Source organism: Chrysemys picta, chromosome 2, assembly GCF_011386835.1.
Source record: "Chrysemys picta bellii isolate R12L10 chromosome 2, ASM1138683v2, whole genome shotgun sequence".
Taxonomy (NCBI): Eukaryota; Metazoa; Chordata; order Testudines; family Emydidae; genus Chrysemys; species Chrysemys picta.
This window is the reverse complement of record NC_088792.1, coordinates 171,458,004-171,476,439: the sequence shown is the minus strand read 5'-3', so window position 1 is coordinate 171,476,439 and position 18,436 is coordinate 171,458,004. Positions and strand designations below refer to the sequence as shown.

Below are 18,436 nucleotides of genomic sequence, written 5' to 3'. Positions count from 1 at the left end.
AAATAGACTCTTGTAATGGAAATACTCAGAGACCCTTAATTATATTGACACGAACAGGCAGCACTGTGTTAAGATTTCTAAAACACATTTTGAAAGCCAGGTTACTAAATCTATATGAAGTTAACAGATCTACTTATGTATTTTGTTAACCCATACACATTTCATTATTTCATCCTGATACATTTCATTATTTATTCAATGTACTGAATAAGATCTCAATTTCTACAAAAATTACAATTGAATAAAGTGCATGAAAGCACTCCTCTTTTTTCCTTCCCATTTAACTTACCTTCCTCATACTGTTGCAAGACTTCTATTTGCAAAAACATTATTAAAAGGAAGGGACTCCTCACCACCCACTCAGCTCCCAGAAGCCTAGAGAACAGACTTAAAGATATTGTTTTTGTAGTTTTACACAGATGCTCTTTGGCCCTAAAAATGTGTTTTAAGTCGAGTGCACATTTTAAAGGGATTTGTAAAGAATTAGCTTAAACAATGCCAAGAACTAACTTCAAGTTTATAGTAACTTTTGAAACTATGATATATAGAACTAAAATAATTTACTGACTACGTTTTTTTTTTTTACTCTTTTTCTAGTAATTTCCCATTACCATTTAATGCTCTGTAATTCAATCACACTGAAGATGACCGAATTCAGCAAACACTAGTCAGCGATCTTATGGAAAGGATGATTTGATTTGCAGAGCACATTTTAAGGGACTCAGCAGGCAATGCATGTTTATGGGCACTGGAAGGGAAAGTTGATGGCAGAAGAACACAAGGCAGATAAAGAAGATCTTGGATGGATGATGTGGTATCCTGCATGGATCAAAAGGACTACTCACCCACAAAGAGATTAACAGAGGATTATATAGAATGGGCTAGCATGGTTAAAAACCTCCAATAATGGAGATCTCATGTAACAAGAATTCATCCAATGCAGTTCTGTTTGGGGAGTGTTGTGTGTTCTCACTTTTAATGCTATAGACAATATCATCCATACGATAACACTGTGATATTATAGATATAAGCAATCGGCCACTTCAGGCACTCAAAAATTAAATTCTAAAAGATTTGATCTTTTGCATTCACACATAAAAAAAACACCTACATGAAGAAAGTACTGTGGTAAGTGGTGATATCTTGATGGATCATTTAGAGTGTGTGTAGGGAACCATGAACATTTTTTAAAGGAGGAGGGAGAGGATGGCAACAGCAGAGCCAACATTTTCTCTTTTCAAATATTTCCATCCCATAAAAATATTAGTAGGATCCTTGTGCTTGTATATAACTAATACGCTGCTAAAATCAAAACCTTAAATATATTTAAGTTAAAAGGTGTCTTCTTCTGAGTCTTCCTCCCCCAGTATAAAACATTTTAAAATACTTAATAAAGAGATAACTAAAGATCTGAAGGTTATGGAGTAGTAATATTCAGGGTTTTGTTCTGACCCCTTAACTGAGATAGGTCTGATCCAGATTTGAAGTGCTTCTAGGTTTGGTGCTGTTCAGATGCAGGACTTTTGTGTTGACCCAGCTCCAACAAAAAAATAAGTAACTTGAGTCTGAAAATAAAGTGAAATCTTCTACTTGGCTGAAGAGATGAAAAACAAAACTGTAGAAATAAACAACCTGCACTACTATTATTTTTATATTAAAGAAATATATATATTTGTTACTTCAATTTGTATCCAGTTATGTAAAACTGTAGGACAAGATTTCAGCAAAAATGTACATTAGACTGACACATTTAAAAAAAAATCAAATCAGAAATATGTTGGAATTGGCCCTTGCAGTGCAGAGAAACAAAGGTTCACAAACATAGCTCCCTTCTAAGTCAGGCTGTAAACCAGGAACACATGGGGAGAAGAAAGACCGCTTGTATCGTTCCAGGAAACTGGACTGAGGATTATTCCATAATTATATTAAACAAATACAGTATAAAGTGTTACATGGTGAAAAGTTCAGAGGCATCACAGGCTAAGTGATTGTTTGATCACAATGCACTGAAGTCTTTTCAAGGCATTAATTCCTTAATTACTAAAGTTATGAAAACTCTGTGAGGTACACCTAATATCACTATATTCTATGGTAAGTCATTTTGCTTTGGTAAGCAAATTCTGGGTTATACTGTTTCCACAGACTTTCAATTTAAGTCCAACTTCTTTAAATATTAATAATGTTTTATAATTTGCAGAGCACATCCCAACCCTGCTGAGATGCTATGACATGCTGGATATTTATACAACAAAGTTTTGAAACACTGTAAAATATAATAAAAAATACCCTCTTAAAACTGCAAACAAATCGAGGGGCTTAAGTTTGAAGATGTTTCAAAGTGAGGATGGGCTTAAATAAGGATGAAGTTCCATACCATATGAATTAACTAGGACCTTCAAAATCACTACAATGCAGACCATTATTATTGTACCCATTTTATTGATGGGTAACTGAAACAAGGTGGGTGGATTCTATCCTGAAATACATGAAGTCAATGGGAACTGCAAGCATGCTGGGCAATATGTGGTCAAGACACAGGACTGGGACTGAGGAGATGTAGTTTCTGTTTCCAACTATGTTAAAGATTTCCTGTGAAACTCTGGACGTTTCACTTACCCATATCATTACTGACGAAAGCCTGCAGTCTATAACGTGTCTTCAGAAACTACGGTCTATGTTTAAATGGTTTACAGATATAACTGTTTAGGTTAGAAGTGGTGGTGGTGGAATAGTTATACAGTAGAACCCGAGAATTATGGACACCTCTGGAATGGAGGTTGTTCGTAACTCTGAAATGCTCGTAACTCCGAACAAAACATTACGGTTGTTCTTTCAAAAATTTACAGCTGAACATTGACTTAATACAGCTTTGAAACTTTACTATGCAGAAGAAAAATGCTGCTTTATTTCATTTAAATTATTATGGTTAAAGCACAGAAAGAGTTTCCTTAACTTGTCAAATTTTTTTTTTTAAACTTTCCCTTTTTGTTTGTAGTTTATGTTGCACACAGTACTATACTGTATTTGCTTTTTTTGGTCTCTGCTGCTGCCTGATTGCATACTTCCAGTTCCAAATGAGATCTGTGGTTGACCGGTCAGTTCATAACTCTGAGGTTCTACAGTACATGGAAAAGCTCTAGCGTGGACACAATTACACCAACATAAAGGTGCCTTTTACCAATACAGCTATTCCCCTTCCCATTCAGAAATAGCTATTCTGGTGTAAAGCACCATTCTACTAATAACTGCTTCCACACCAGGGGGGCTGCACTGCTTTAACTATACTGGTATGGTTAGAGAAGTACAACTTTCTAGTGTAGACAAGGCCTAAGTCAAAGTTCCCATTGATTTCAAAGAGCCACCATCAATATGAGCCTACTGTACTGTGTATATACTTCTCTCTCTCTCTCACACACATACACTTTCCAAAACAAGCATCGTACAACCCCCAAATGACACCCACAAAAAGCTCATCCATAAGTATAACACACATGGACCCATATAATTAAACCATACCCTGGGCAATTCCTCAGCTGGCATAAATCAGCGTAACTCCTTTATTCTGAATGGGGTACACTGATTTTCATCAGAGGATCTAGCCCTCTATGAAGGAGGGAACAAACTGTTTCCAATGCTACCGAGGAGTTCCCTGACAGTAATATCCAGACAACTATGCCATTGACACCTTCCCCACAACCACCACCTACATGGGAGAAAGACATAGAATGACCTGTCTTAGCTGGACAATATCTTATCCATAAGGCAGGTTCAAGGACAAGTAGTTAGGGAAGCATCTTATAAACCTTTTCATACCCTAATAGACAGGGCATCTTTATTGGGCCCAGCCTTGGGAAATTCAAGATTCAGCATTGTTTCCTACCCTAAATTTCTCCTCATATTTTCTGTATAACCCATCCCTCCTTGGTCCTATGCACAAACAATAAAGAGCATCATTGCCTCACTCCAAAAGGAGTCTTCACCTGTCTTCTTCAGCAGGAAGGATGATGGCTGTGAAGGGAGGGCCTCCAACACTGGGAGAGTAAAGATAGAGAAAATGGGGGAGGTGTAATGTTGGGAAAACCAACAGGGATGCTGAAGACCACCCAGGAGAAAAAGAAAACATTGGGGGTTATGGGAGGGGGAGGGGACGCACCTGAGTATGTACAGTAGCTAATTGTCAATTTTTAACCACTTAACTGTTTTATATCTATTTCTCCACCTCCGCTCCTCACCCCCACTCCCACACACATATTAAGGACTTGGCTGCAAAAGTTTTTAGAACTAGAGCAGGCTTTTAACTTTAGCACAAAACTACCCCTGTGTTTTGAAATCCCAACTTAAAGAACTTGGTTAAAAAATGTTAAAAACCAAAATTTTAAAATGCTCCCAGGCTTTGATGTCCATTGCTAAATTTAAAGCCACAGTGAAACTGTATGGCTAAGTTATAGACTGAATATGACTTAATAGTAGAGAGGGACCCCTAACCATAATGGTGCTACTGCACGTTGCTATGTTATGGAACTCAGAAGTATCACACATATAACAGCAGGTGTTATACGTTACACCGGTTAGTTACTGTTCAGACAGTACATAAAGATTCTCTGCTGTAATCCTCACTTTTCTAGGCTTTTCCTCAGACATTGTTCACCTAACACCACCTAAAAATAGGAGGTGAGGCAAAACACTTCTGCAATGCCAGCTACCTCAAAGCCATCCATTGTTCTAAGAGGTGAGTTAAGCTGCTGTGATGCAAGGCTGCTATAATTCTGTTTCTCCAGAGAGAAAGCGAGCATGGGAGTGACTCTCCATTGCCCAATATTCTGGGACACAGAAACGTTGTAACTTGGTGTTAATTAAGGTAAATCCTCCCCTTAACTTAAACCACAGGGTTTTTTTTGTAATTAAATGTTTTTATTATTATTATTTTGCTAAAGCAAACAAACTTGGGGACTAGTTCCTTCCCTTCACTGCACAGGTGCCCTGTGGGGGAGCTTCTTTGCTTCCCACATTCACAAGCAACAAGGCATGAATTCTCCTAAGGGCTCATCAGAGGGTTAGAAGGCAATCCCAAGCTAATGTTCTCACTTGCACACTGCAGCCTCTTAATCCTTTACTACCACTAAAAAGGGGTTGTAATAATAACAACAACCAACTATATATTTCTACAGTACTTTACAAACACACGGTAGCCATCCTTCCTGCCCCCCAAAGGGTTTACCATTTAAGAGAGACAGGTAAAACACGCACACAAAGAGTGGAAGAATAGTTCCTTGGGAGAATGGGGAGAGATTATTGGAAAGGAAGAGAAAAGAAAGGTTACAGGAAGAAGTGGGGTTTAAGGAGGAGAGTGAGGGGGAATTTGGGATAACATTCCCAATGTAACATAAGACAGAGACAGAGGAAGCAGTATGGTTTTATGGCAAGAGGATAGGGACAAGATCAGCAAGATGGTGGTTGGAGACAGATGGAGATGGAGGAATGCACTACAGTCAGCAGCATGCGCTAGCCATGATAATGTAAATTGTTCCTTTTAAAGACAGAAATGTGCATTCTGCCACATGCTGCCCAAGCCTGACCTAGCAGGTAGGATTTCTGGAATAGAGGATACAGTACATCTATCACAATCACTGGCTTCACCTTCACTGTGCTGTCCAGAAAAGGATTTTGCCCTTTGTACATACCAATTTCTCTCCAGTCACATGACACACATATTACATTTAGGATCAATTATATTACGTCTTACCAAATGGGCACAGGGACACACTTATCAAACATACGACATAGGAACAAAACAAATACAGCAGGATTGTGAAGTCTGCCATTGAACTTAACCATTCACACCCAGGCTCGTAGCAAGCGCTGTTGTTTTGCCCTTAATAAAGAATTGCTATACCCTTGACTCTCATTTTGTAGATACATGGGTTTAAGCCCCGCTATGCCTCCAGCTCTATTCGGAGTGACAGCATTCATTTACCCATTGGTGGAGAGAGATAAGAAAGGTTGGCCATCTCTCAACGGTGATCTCACACAGAACTGCTGACAACTATGATATGATCACACTAACAAAACAGCCACACCCACGAACAACTGGAATGCACAGGCCCACAACACAGATTTCAATGGTGCAGTACAATTCCGTTTCTCTTATCATGGCCATCACCATGGTATCTATTCAGTTCTATTCAGCAATTTTCACATCACATTTCATCAAATGAGCATTCATCATTCAGGAACGTCAAGCTTGAAGCATTAAGATAATGGAGCTTTTGGGATAATCATATTCACGCAAGCTGTTAAAAGCACTCAGTTTGCAAGCAATACCCTTTTAAAATTACTTCTTTATTATGATCACTAGTACTTTATTCACTTCAGGAATGCTTCAGGTCCCAGTGACCAGGAAATAAAGTGAGTACAGCCATACATTATACATCAAGTCAAAGCATTCTTTTCAATGTGGTTCATTTTAAGAGCTGAAATGGTGTCTCTTTCATGCACACTGTTCAGTTGGATAGTCGCTTATCTGGAACTAAAGTTGGAATCCTCTGAGGATCACATTGAAAGCGGTCAGCATTTAATTCTTTTTTTTTTCATATCCATCCCTATCAGAGTCTCAGGAATCTTCAGCTAAATTATTTTAGTCACAAAGACTTTCAGGAATTTAATGCAAAACAGGCACCAAACAAATTCAATCACTGGACCTGTTTGTTTTTTTTTTTTAAATATACCATAAAAGTGCAAAAGTTGATTCACTGTGTTAGTTTTCTCTCACCCCTTGATTAATGTAGAAAATTTTAACAATTATGTTCACTGCTGCTGTTAGAATTATTATATGCACCTTTATTATTTTTTCCAAAGGTGCTATAACATAAAGCTTGTCTTGTTTTCCAAGAAGCTAGATGTTGTAAAATCACAGAGAACATGCTTGATTCAGTTTACTCCTTCCCTCCCTCCCAGCCTTATCCTCCTCCATGTTCTTGGGTGGGCAGATTCATGGGGAGACTTGGTTTTTAGTATAGCCACCACCAGGCATTTTGCTACTCTCCTGAAGCACATCTGGGCTTTATATCAGGCCTTTAATTAATCCTCAGTGAAAGCCAAGCTATGACATTTTGACTGGGCAGGCTCCAGTTTTGGACAGGTCTTGATTTATTGCGACTGAGTCTCAACCAACTTTGATTTATTTCAGCTTTGGGGAGGAGGGCAAGCGTTGAACAGAAAAAGCACTGTTGGATGCAGAACACGTGATGCAAGTAAAGAACGTCCAGATTTCTGTGGCCCAAATGACAAAGGGCTCAGACAATTTGCAACAACAACAACAAAAAGCACCTAAGTAGCGTAAAGGCTTTGCTAAAAGAAATCACTTAAAAAAAAGAGGTTTCGCAAACTAAGACTGTACTATTTGGCTGAAAGTGCCAACGAAGGAAGCCCATGTCTTATCTCTAAGCAAACAATAAATCCCCAGTCACTCATTAGAGTTAATCATGGCTCTCATCTGCATTCAGCTAACTACAGAGAAGCTGGGCTGATGCTTTCCTGATGAGCTGCTTTCTGTGAAAAGGATGTTCTCCTATTGTCTGCCAATCCATCTTGGGTGAATGTCCTCTAACAGGTCTTCCCACTTTGACGGTACCTTGAAAGGTATGCTATGTGCCAAGTCTGCTGTGCACAGAGAGCAAGGCAACAAGAGCCAAACTATTAATCTCAATAAAGCAACAAACAATAATCTGAGTCACTAAACAACAAGTCCAATCTGCTGAAATATAAAGGCTTTTTGTTTCTTACTCTTTTACTTCTTACTTTTGTTTTATTGCTTACTCTCTTCAAACACTGTCAGTGTCCTTTTTTACTTTTGTTTCGTTTAATTCAAATATGGTCCTGGACAGATAACTTTGCAATTTTTTCTGTATACCACTTTAGATCAGTTTTCTCTGACCATCTACAGCTGTATGCACAGTTGGACAAACCTCTAGTGTTCAAATTACAAAGGGGAAAAATAGATTTGTGTTCTCTTGTGCTTGAAATGTATTATAGATAGACAGATAGATAATATATAATCTATTCCACCACCAACGCTTCCCTCCACCTCCCTCCACACACTTTTTAATATCTGAAATTCAGGTCTTGTCTAGCCAGAAAGACACCTGGAAACTGGAGTATTAGTGGCAGTATAATCTCACTACAGAAAAGAGTGAACGTGATGCAACTGAAAAGGTAAAGGATTTTTAGTATGAACAATTTGGCACATCTATTAAACTCCAGTGCCTAGAGTGAACAATTGACAGAAAAGATATTTTTGTTAAACATTCGGCATCCTCTTCTATTAAGGTCTCAATAACGTCTTTGGAGCCACCCCCCAAAAGTTCTCCAGAAACACAAGGGAACATCATATTTCACATTCCTGATATTTCTAAAGTGTAAAAAAAGAAACAAAAAACACAAAACAAAAACAAAAAGACCACACACAAAACCCACCATGGGGGAAAAAACCCATAAAAATAAAACAAAACAAACCCCCCAACTTTAAAACCTTCTATATAAATCATAAACAAAACACAAACAAAAAATAGCACAAACCTGGCTTTAAAAGAAATCTTTTATGGGTCACCTTTAAAAAAATAAAACCAGGAAGTGGGTAGCTAAGGGGATTGGTAATGCAATACTGAGACTTTCACTTTCAGGTTGTTGTTTCAAATCTGTTTTAGAATGACAGCCATTGGAAGTTGTTACCATCCAGTGGCTGCTCAGTGGCTTGTGTGAATTTCGGCAAGAAGGACCAGGGAGACTGAACTATTTTATTATTATCCCAGAGGAATTCCTTCTAATTCAGTATGGCAGAATATTAGTAGATAATATGAGGAAGCTTTCATGGACACTGCCTGTGCTGTCCCTCGTCTCTGGATACATGGAGGACTTCATTCCCCAAGGCTGGCTGTCCGTGAGCAGTGATTTTAGAGGAGTGCAAAAATCCCTAGTTTAACAGCAATATATTCATATTCTAATAAATGGACTGTGAGGGAACTTTAGGCCACTTTAGTTTCAATAGTAGAAGCCACATCGTTTGCATTTTAAATGGATTCTCTTAGGCAAGATGTTTTATTAAGCAAATTAAGAACCAGCATCTCTACTATTTATGCTGCTTGTTTACATTTCAAGCTACACTCAGTTTGGATGATTTGGCCTAGCCCCACTGCAGGTTTGAAGGAAGCAGCAGGAAGGGAGACAGGGGTGTGGTGGGTCACTTTGTCCCAGGGTAATCGGGAGTAGAGGATAGGGCCACAGCATCATCCTCTTGACAACGGCGAGGTGACCAGAGGATGCCACAGCCTCGCTTCCTCTGATTAGGAGTCACTCCCTGATATGAATCTTCATTGGCTGATCCATTTCCATAGCGGCCCTAAGGGCTGGTGCTAGGTAAGATTCCAGAGTCTATCTTCTGCCTTGTACCTGGACACTGGTCCATTTCATTTTGCAGGTTTCATCCTGTAATTAGCACAGCGCTGTGCGCTCTGGGGTAAACATTGCAGACAAATGTTTAACTTGAAATCAAAAACAGTTTTTGCTGAAATCTATGAAAATTCATAAAATCATTTCTATTAATATTAGACTATATAAAACCTGTGAATGGGGGAAGGGGTACAACACAGTTCTAACAATGTCTCTTTAAGGGACCTATCTGACAGCAGATTTTGTTTTCCCCTTTATAAAAGTGATCATTATTCTAGTATCCAGAGGTTTTTTATTTCATTTTAGATGTACTTTACCTATATATTGGTGTATAACATACACCAATGTAATTGGAACACCTCTAGTGAAAAATAAAATTTGTTTCCTTTAAGAAAGTATAGTGAAACTATAAGCTGTAGCAATACTTTCTAATACCAACACAGATTGGTATTTTGAGAGACCAAAATTGAGAGAACAAAACGGCAAATTGAGAGACCAATTAGTTGCTTACATTTGGAAAAGGTTTTTTAAATGAACCAACAATAGCTCTAAAGAATCATCTTCAAAAAGGAAATTCTTCTATATGCGAATTATAAACCTATCAACTTAGGCCTGGTCTACACTAGGCGTTTATGTCGAAGTTAGCGCCGTTAAATCGAATTAACCCTGCACCCGTCCACACTGCGATGCTATTTAGTTCGACATAGAGGTCTCTTTAATTCGACTTCTGTACTCCTCCCCGACGAGGGGAGTAGCGCTAAATTCGACATGGCCATGTCGAATTAGGCTAGGTGTGGATGGAAATCGACGCTAATAGCTCCGGGAGCTATCCCACAGTGCACCACTCTGTTGACGCTCTGGACAGCAGTGCGAGCTCGGATGCTCTGACCAGCCACACAGGAAAAGCCCCGGGAAAATTTGAATTTGAATTCCTTTTCCTGTCTGGCCAGTTTGAATCTCATTTCCTGTCTGGACATCGTGGCGAGCACAGCAGCACTGGCAACGATGCAGAGCTCTCCAGCAGTGATGGCCATGCAGTCTGTGAATAGAAAGAGAGCCCCAGCATGGACTGATCGTGAAGTCTTGGATCTCATCGCTGTGTGGGGCGATGAGTCCGTGCTTTCCGAGCTGCGATCCAAAAGAAGGAATGCAAAGATCTACGAGAAGATCTCTAAAGACATGGCAGAGAGAGGATACAGCCGGGATGCAACGCAGTGCCGCGTGAAAATCAAGGAGCTGAGACAAGGCTACCAGAAGACCAAAGAGGCAAACGGACGCTCCGGATCCCATCCCCAGACATCCCGTTTCTACGAGGCACTGCATTCCATCCTCGGTGCTGCCGCCACCACTACCCCACCAGTGACCGTGGACTCTGAGGATGGGATACTGTCCACGGCCGGTTCCTCAGACATGTTAGGGGACGGGGAAGATGAGGAAGGAGATGAGGAGGGCGAGGCAGTTGGCAGCTCTCACAACGCTGATTTCCCCGACAGCCAGGATCTCTTCATCACCCTTACAGAGATCCCCTACGAAGCGTCCCCAGCCATTACCCCGGACACAGAATCTGGTGAAGGATCAGCCAGTAAGTGTTGTAAACATCTAAACATTTATTTTTAACAAAACAGGAATATTAACAATTAAAAGAATGGGTTGTTCATGATTAGTGTGCCCTAGGCGCTTAACGGTTTAGTAAGGGGCAGTGCAAGTTTTGAAAAGAAATCTAGCAATGTCTGGTTTTCAGTGATTGTCCTGCACAAGCCGCTCTACTGTGTATTCCCTGCTACTGCAGCTACAGTAAAATGCGGTCTATATGTGCGGGGATAGAGCAGTAATCCTCCTGGGACATCTCGATGAAGCTCTCCTGGAGGTAACTTGAAAGCCGTTGCATGAGGTTCTTGGGGAGAGCGGCCTTATTGGGTCCTCCGAAGTACGACACGTTGCCGCGCCACGAGATTATCAGGTACTCGGGGATCATTGCTCTGCACAGCAGGGCGGCATACGGCCCTGGTCTTTGGAGGCTTTCCCGGAGCATTCTCTCTTTGTCGCTCTCGGAGATCCTCATCAGGGTGATGTCGGCCATGGTGACCTGCTTTTAATTAGGTAGGGGAATGTTAGTGTTGGGACTGCTTTCCCGTTCCTTTACAGAACTGTCACCGCTGGTTTGCAGCCACGCGGTGGAGGCGGGAGAGGGGCAGCCGAAAGGGATCATTCCCGGGGACAGCCGCGAGGGGGTGGGACAGGGGCAGAGTTCCCGCTTGCCGGATTGCTGGCAGCAGGGACTGACATTGATTTAAATGTGAAATGAGGCCAGTGGTAATATAAAAGTTTTAAACTGCCACAAGTGTACGGCTTACCATGTCTGCCTGCAACAGAAATTCCGTTGTGCTGCCTCGCTTCTCAAATGTGCTGTTCAAGACCCCAGGCACAGAATGCGAAGGCCGAGAATTCGACCTTGTGCTGAGTGCGCATGTGAAAGGTGCTGTGCATGGTCTTGTTCACAGAGAAAGACTATGTTCTTTGTTCACAACTACATTTATCTTTCAGAGGAATTCACTCCCTTTTTCCCATTTCCACAGCCCCGTCTGCGACTGTCTCACAACCTAGCCTGGAATCACACTCCCAGAGGCTAGCGCGGATTAGGCGTAGGAAGAAGAGGACACGGGAGGACATGTTCTCTGAGCTTATGGCCTCTTCCCAAGCCCAGGCAGCACAGCAGACCCAGTGGCGGGAGAACTTGACCCGAATGCACCAAGCCAACATGGATCGGGAGGAGAGGTGGCGGCAGGAAGACCAGCAGGCGACTCAAACGCTGCTTGGACTACTGAGGGAGCAAACGGACACGCTCCGGCGCCTTGTGGATGTTCTGCAGGAACGGAGGCAGGAGGACAGAGCCCCGCTGCAGTCCATCTCTAACCGCCCTCCCCCGCCACCAAGTCCCATACCCACCTCACCCAAAGTGCAAAGAAGGAGAGGCGGCAGAGTCCCTGCTAACTCTCACTCCACCCCTGCAGAGAGCTCTAGTAGCAGAAGGCTCTCATTTCCCAAAATTTGAAAAGTTCTTTCCTTCCCGCCTGACACAAGCCCACGTCCAAGTTTCACCTCCCAATGCCATGTGTAGTTGATAATAAAAAATTCGTTTCTGTTAACTACTGTTTCAATCATGTTCTTTTGGAGGAGGAGGGGAAAGGGGGTTGGAAATTGGACAGGACAGTCTCCTTTGGCAGGGTACATAGTCGGGGGCAGGCACAGCAGCAGGGCACATACACAGTGCAGTGATGCAGTGACTAGTTGCCCCGGTTAGTCTGGGAGGTTGTTTTGATGTAATGTTGGGGGGGGTGGGTTGCTCTGTGACTTTGTGGCGGGGGAGGGCAGTTACAGATCTTAAGCGCCGGTCCTTAGACAGGATCACAGAGCCACACAGCATGGGATCTGTAACCGTCCTCCCCCTGCCACAAAGTCAAATAGACCTCCCATACACACAGTCCCGATCAGGAGGGGTGACAGGCTCCGTTGAAACAAGCATCCCACCACAGCGGAGCCTGTCAATCCTTGAGTTTAGAAGCTGCATTCGCGTCACAACACTAGACCCGCCCCGCACCACAGTCTGCGTCCCAGTTTTAAAAAATTCCCGCTAAAACAGTATTAAAGAAAACGGTGTGCTTTAACAAAGTAGAACTATTTTTATTTCGACACGTGTGTTGGAGGGGGGGTGAAGGGGGTATGTAACTGGATAGGATAGTCAACATTACCTGGGTAAAGAAACGGGGGCAGGTTTAGCTTCTCAGTACACAAACTATAAAATCACAGGTTACCCTGCTCACTCAGGAACTTTGCTTTCAAAGCCTCCCGGATGCACAGCGCTTCCCGCTGGTCTCTTCTAATCGCCCGGCTGTCTGGCTGTGAGTAATCACCAGCCAGGCTATTTTCCTCAACCTCCCACCCCGCCAGAAAGGTCTCCCCCTTGCTCTCACAGAGATTGTGGAGCACACAGCAAGCTGCTATAACAATGGGGATATTGGTTTCGCTGAGATCACAGCGAGTCAGTAAGCTTCTCCATCTCCCCTTGAGACGGCCAAAAGCACACTCCACCACCATTCTGCACTTGCTCAGCCGGTAGTTGAAGAGTTCTTTTTCAGTGTCCAGGGCGCCAGTATAGGGCTTCATGAGCCAGGGCATTAGCGGGTAGGCTGGGTCCCCGAGGATGACTATAGGCATCTCCACATCCCCAACAGTTATTTTGTGGTCCGGGAAGTAAATACCTTGTTGCAGCCGTCTAAACAGACCAGAGTTCCTGAAAACACGAGCGTCATGAACCTTGCCCGGCCATCCCACGTAGATGTTGGTAAAACGTCCCCTGTGGTCCACCAGTGCTTGCAGCACCATGGAAAAGTATCCCTTTCGGTTAATGTACTGGGTGGCCTGGTGGTCCGGTGCCAGGATAGGGATGTGAGTTCCATCTATGGCCCCACCGCAGTTTGGGAATCCCATCGCTGCGAAGCCATCTATGATCGCCTCCACGTTTCCCAGGGTCACTACCTTTGGCAGCAGTACATCAACGATTGCCTTGGCTACTTGCATCACAACAACCCCCACGGTAGATTTGCCCACCCCAAACTGGTTCGCGACTGACCGGTAGCTGTCTGGCGTTGCAAGCTTCCACAGGGCTATGGCCACTCGCTTCTGTACACTCAGTGCAGCTCGCAACCGGGTGTCACTGCGCTTCAGGGCAGGGGACAGCAACTCACAAAGTTCCAGGAAAGTTCCCTTCCGCATGCGAAAGTTTCGCAGCCACTGGGATTCATCCCAGACCTGCAGCACTATGCGATCCCACCACTCAGTGCTTGTCTCCCGTGCCCAGAATCGCCGTTCCACGGCATCAACATGACCCATTGCCACTGTGATGTCCTCGGCGCTGGGTCGCCTGCTTTCTGACAGGTCTGTGCTACTCTCAGACTTCAGGACATCACCGCGGTGCCGTAGCCTCCTTGCCTGACTTTTCTGCATCTGCCTCAGGGAAACCTTTATGATAAGCTGCGAGACGTTGAGAGCGGCCACAACTGCAGCGATGGTCGCAGCGGGCTCCATGCTCGGAGTACAGTGGCGTCCGCGCTGTCAATGACTGGAAAAGCGCGCGAACTGTTTTCCCGCCGGCGCTTTCAGGGAGGGAGGGCGGGAGTGATGGACGGATGACGACAGTTTCCCAAAAGCACCCTCGACTCATTTTGTTACCCAGAAGGCATTGCCGGCTACACCCAGAATTCCAATGGGCAGAGGGGACTGCGGGAACTGTGGGATAGCTGACCACAGTGCACCGCTTCGAATGTCGACGCTATCACCGTTAGTGTGGACGCACAAAGTCGAATTACTGTCCTTAGTGTGGACACACACGTTCGACTTTGCAATATCGATTACAAAAATTCGATGCAAGTAAAATCGAACTACTCTCGTAGTGTAGACAAGGCCTTAGATAAAAGTTTGCTATTTTACAAGTAATTATAGTACACTATAAGGGAGCTATAATTACTCAAAATTGAAAAACTAAAAATCAGAAATTGTAAAAATATAACTTTCCCCCCATCTTGAAATATTTATAAATATTGTACACATAAATGATTAATCTGCTAAAAATCAGTATAAATATGCTTACAATCAGTGAATAATTTCCTTGTATAGTTCATTGAAAAACTAATATAAAGGAATGTATACACAATTTGGGCATTTAAATACCAATATCTTAAGTAACTGCTTAGTCCTGTAATTATTCCAGACTAATTTATCTAGTCACTGCATTAATTTTGATGCAACGAGTGATTGATTTATTTTGGTTTTGGACAGACTTATTAAAATTTGTTCTTCTGCCAATTACCGTTTTACATATGTGCCTGTTGGTTTTGTGCTTGCCTTCCTTAGATGTTACGATAATCAGCACAAAAACCTTCTTTGAGAAAAGTTTAATTTACTTAATTACAAGGAGAGATCAGTCACGCATCAATTTCATCATTCTGTCATGCATGCTCCTGAAAGTTGGCAGAGACTGGGTCAGGTGAAGCCTCTTTATTCCAGTTCTATTTTAAAATGGATATTGTGCCAAATGGAAACAGGTCTTTTAGCTTCTAACTGCGTTCTTTTAATGGCACATTTAGGGCCAAACTGTGGCTGGCCCAATTGTGGGTGTGTGAGTAAGCTGTGTGTGCAAAGAGCCTCTTTCTCTCCTATCCATCATCCCTTTGTCAGGGCAAGATACAATGGGTGAAATCTTGGCCCCATTAAGGCCAAGAGTCCCAATAACTGCAATAGGGGCAGGATTTCATCCAAGATCAGCTCTTGTGATATGGAGTGGGTTTGCAGTGTGCTCACTCCCCAACCATGGTAGAAAGCTTTGGGAGGGACTGTGCTTCCTGCAGTTAAAACCCTTCTGGAACTTATCCTCTAGGGTAATATAGGTCCTCAATCGCAGGCAAGTCCTTGAAAAAAATCAATATCTGGCCCTTAATTGGTAAAATAATGTAGTCTGTACTTAAAGGCAATACATTAGAAACTGAATATCTGTGCTTGGGTTATTTGCCCCTAAACAGGACAAAAGAAAGGATGTTTTATTTCTTGTTTTTTTCTTTAAAAAAAATACTGTAACGTATCTTCACCTTTTTCCTGAATTATATTTTCAAGAGGCAATATATTCTCCTTAAGATGAAAATATGTACTTCAAATACTGCTCTGTTGGACAGAGACTTTTTGTTCTGTGTTTGTACAGTGCTTAGTGCTATGGGGTTCTGTACAATGACTGGGGTGACTGGTGCTACTGCAATATGAATGAATAATCATCATTGTAACCAAAGGCAGAAAGCTAAATTTCAGTAGTGAGTGAAATGAATGTAGAGTATAAGTAATTTGTAAGGGCTTGTGAAACATTGGGTGTGTGCTGTGCACATGTATAAATGGAGCAGCAACGGCAACTCCATAGATACAGTATGAATCTTCGAGGCACTGAATGATTCGTGGAAGGTGCTGAGATTCCCCAACTCCTAATGAAGAAATTAGGGGTAATCTGAATCAATGTGATATCTGCCCTATCCATAAATATCCCATTGCATCTATTTCACTTTGTGCTGTAGTTATAAAGCTGCATCTTCTTGTAAAGCTAGATATGCATATTTACCGCAGATGCAAGAGTGCAACATTTACGGACCTTGGCCAACACTTTCACACTTTGCCATGCAGCAGACACAAAAACAAGGACATCTGTAGAAAGTATTACATTGTCATTAGTAGTCAGTGATGTGAGAAATTTCTGAAGTGGCAATACATTTACTATATATCAGTACAGGATGGCAATAAAGCTATTAGCAATAAAATGAACATGGAATTTTTACTTTTTCCCCGTCAATCATTTTCCTCCTTAAAAATCAACAGGATATATGTCATGAGATTTTTTTTAAACAAGTCAAAGTAAGGGAGATGCTGCCAACGGGGTAAACACTGTTACTCCAAAAAATATGATCTGTTTATAGACATGTAGAGAAAAATAAATGAACAACAACAAAAAGATGCCTGCCTTGTAAAAGACAGAATGTTTTGTATTCTCTTTTAGCAATGCAAAACAACATAAAAATAATTTTACGCTATATTGTGTGGAATAAGGAAGCATAGTTTCTAAACAGGTTTTCATTATATCAAAAGTAACAAGTGTGTCAAATGATATATAGTAGTGGTTGCCATGATAAACAACTGTGGTTAAAGAATACTCACAGAGTAACATCCCACATGTAAAAGGTCAAGACACAAATTTGAGTTAATGCTCCACTTATACAATTCACCATATTGGGAAGAAATCTGTGTAGGTGCATTTTGCAGAAAGAAAATCTTTTTTGATTTCATGAATATCAGTTCTATTTTTAGATGAAGAAATCTGAGGCACAATCACATTTATGCTAGGAATAATAATTTACAGAAGGAATAAAACCTTTTATGAAATTCAGACCTGGAGAATGAACTTTGTAATCTTTATAACTGTACCTGTTCTTTTTATAGGAACATTTATTACTGAATATAACACACTAGTTAAAAACTAATGAATTTAGTTTACCAGTTCTAATAATTGTGTGGACACAACAAAAAGAAAGCAACACATTGATTTAGGACAGGGGTTCTTAACGGGGGGTAGGAGGGAGAGAGTGGGGGTCATGACCTGCAGAGGATCGTGATCACCCTGTTTTTCTCACGTTGCTAACTGGGAGGGGGCAGGTACATAGTAAAGTTGTCCCAGTGTGGAGAAGGTTGAGAATCACTGATTTAGGAAAAACTTCCTAGATTGTCTACAATTTTATTTAAAAACAACAACTAATCCCTGAAAGCAGATAGTTCAGGAAAATTAATTTTTAGGGATTAGGATTTGTCATAATCTCATCTTCCCTAATCTGACATGAAAGATTCCTAAATCCCACTATGTTTCATCAGACATAGATACCATAGAGACCAACTGCCTAAGTGTACACATCAAAATCTTGGTTCCCATGGCATAATTCCCAGTAACTTCATTGGGACCAAGATTTGGGTTCCTGTGTGTAAACAGCCTCCTGGGAGGCTGGCCTCTGGGTCTTCAAGGCAGTGGCAAATGTGGGTGTGCATGGAGGTGTAGTTGTAGGGAGAGTTTGAAAGTAGTGGAATCAAAATCACAGCCTTATCCAGACCACCCACCCACCATGCTCCCCTCCCCCTCACAAGCTGGGGGTACATGATTTCTCCAAGAAATCTTTCCTTCCTCCACCCCAGGACATTTGACAGCTGCAGATCTGAGCCCAATGGAAAAGATTGTAAAGTTGCCTGTCTACAATCCTGAGGAAACAAACAATTGTTTTTGTTGTAGAAAGAAAATGTGTTTTTTAGGAGAGGAAAAAGAGAGGACAATACTGCAGTAAAGTGCTTGATACCAATAAGCATTCTCCACATATTTAACCTGGTAACCAGAGCTAGCTATCCCAAGAGATAGTTAAAT

At 41.9% G+C, this 18,436-nt stretch overlaps 2 protein-coding genes across 2 annotated transcripts in view; one reads left to right on the top strand and one right to left on the bottom strand.

The window, feature by feature from the left end:
- The window catches only part of GMDS (GDP-mannose 4,6-dehydratase), a 534,521-nt gene that overhangs the window by 241,035 nt on the left and 275,050 nt on the right, over positions 1 to 18,436 (bottom strand). The window lies entirely within an intron of this gene.
- Positions 10,450 to 12,590, top strand: LOC135981612 (uncharacterized). Its single transcript, XM_065584880.1, has 2 exons — positions 10,450 to 11,026; positions 12,021 to 12,590. The coding sequence occupies exons 1-2, from the start codon at positions 10,450 to 10,452 to the stop codon at positions 12,494 to 12,496; spliced, it is 1,053 nt and encodes a 350-aa protein (XP_065440952.1). The 3' UTR covers positions 12,497 to 12,590.

Bases quoted from the DNA above. Each gene is read 5' to 3' on its own strand.
- LOC135981612 (XM_065584880.1), top strand. From the start codon at position 10,450: ATGCAGAGCTCTCCAGCAGTGATGGCCATGCAGTCTGTGAATAGAAAG. The intron at 11,027-12,020 runs GTAAGTGTTGTA...CCATTTCCACAG, and splicing joins ATCTGGTGAAGGATCAGCCA to CCCCGTCTGCGACTGTCTCA.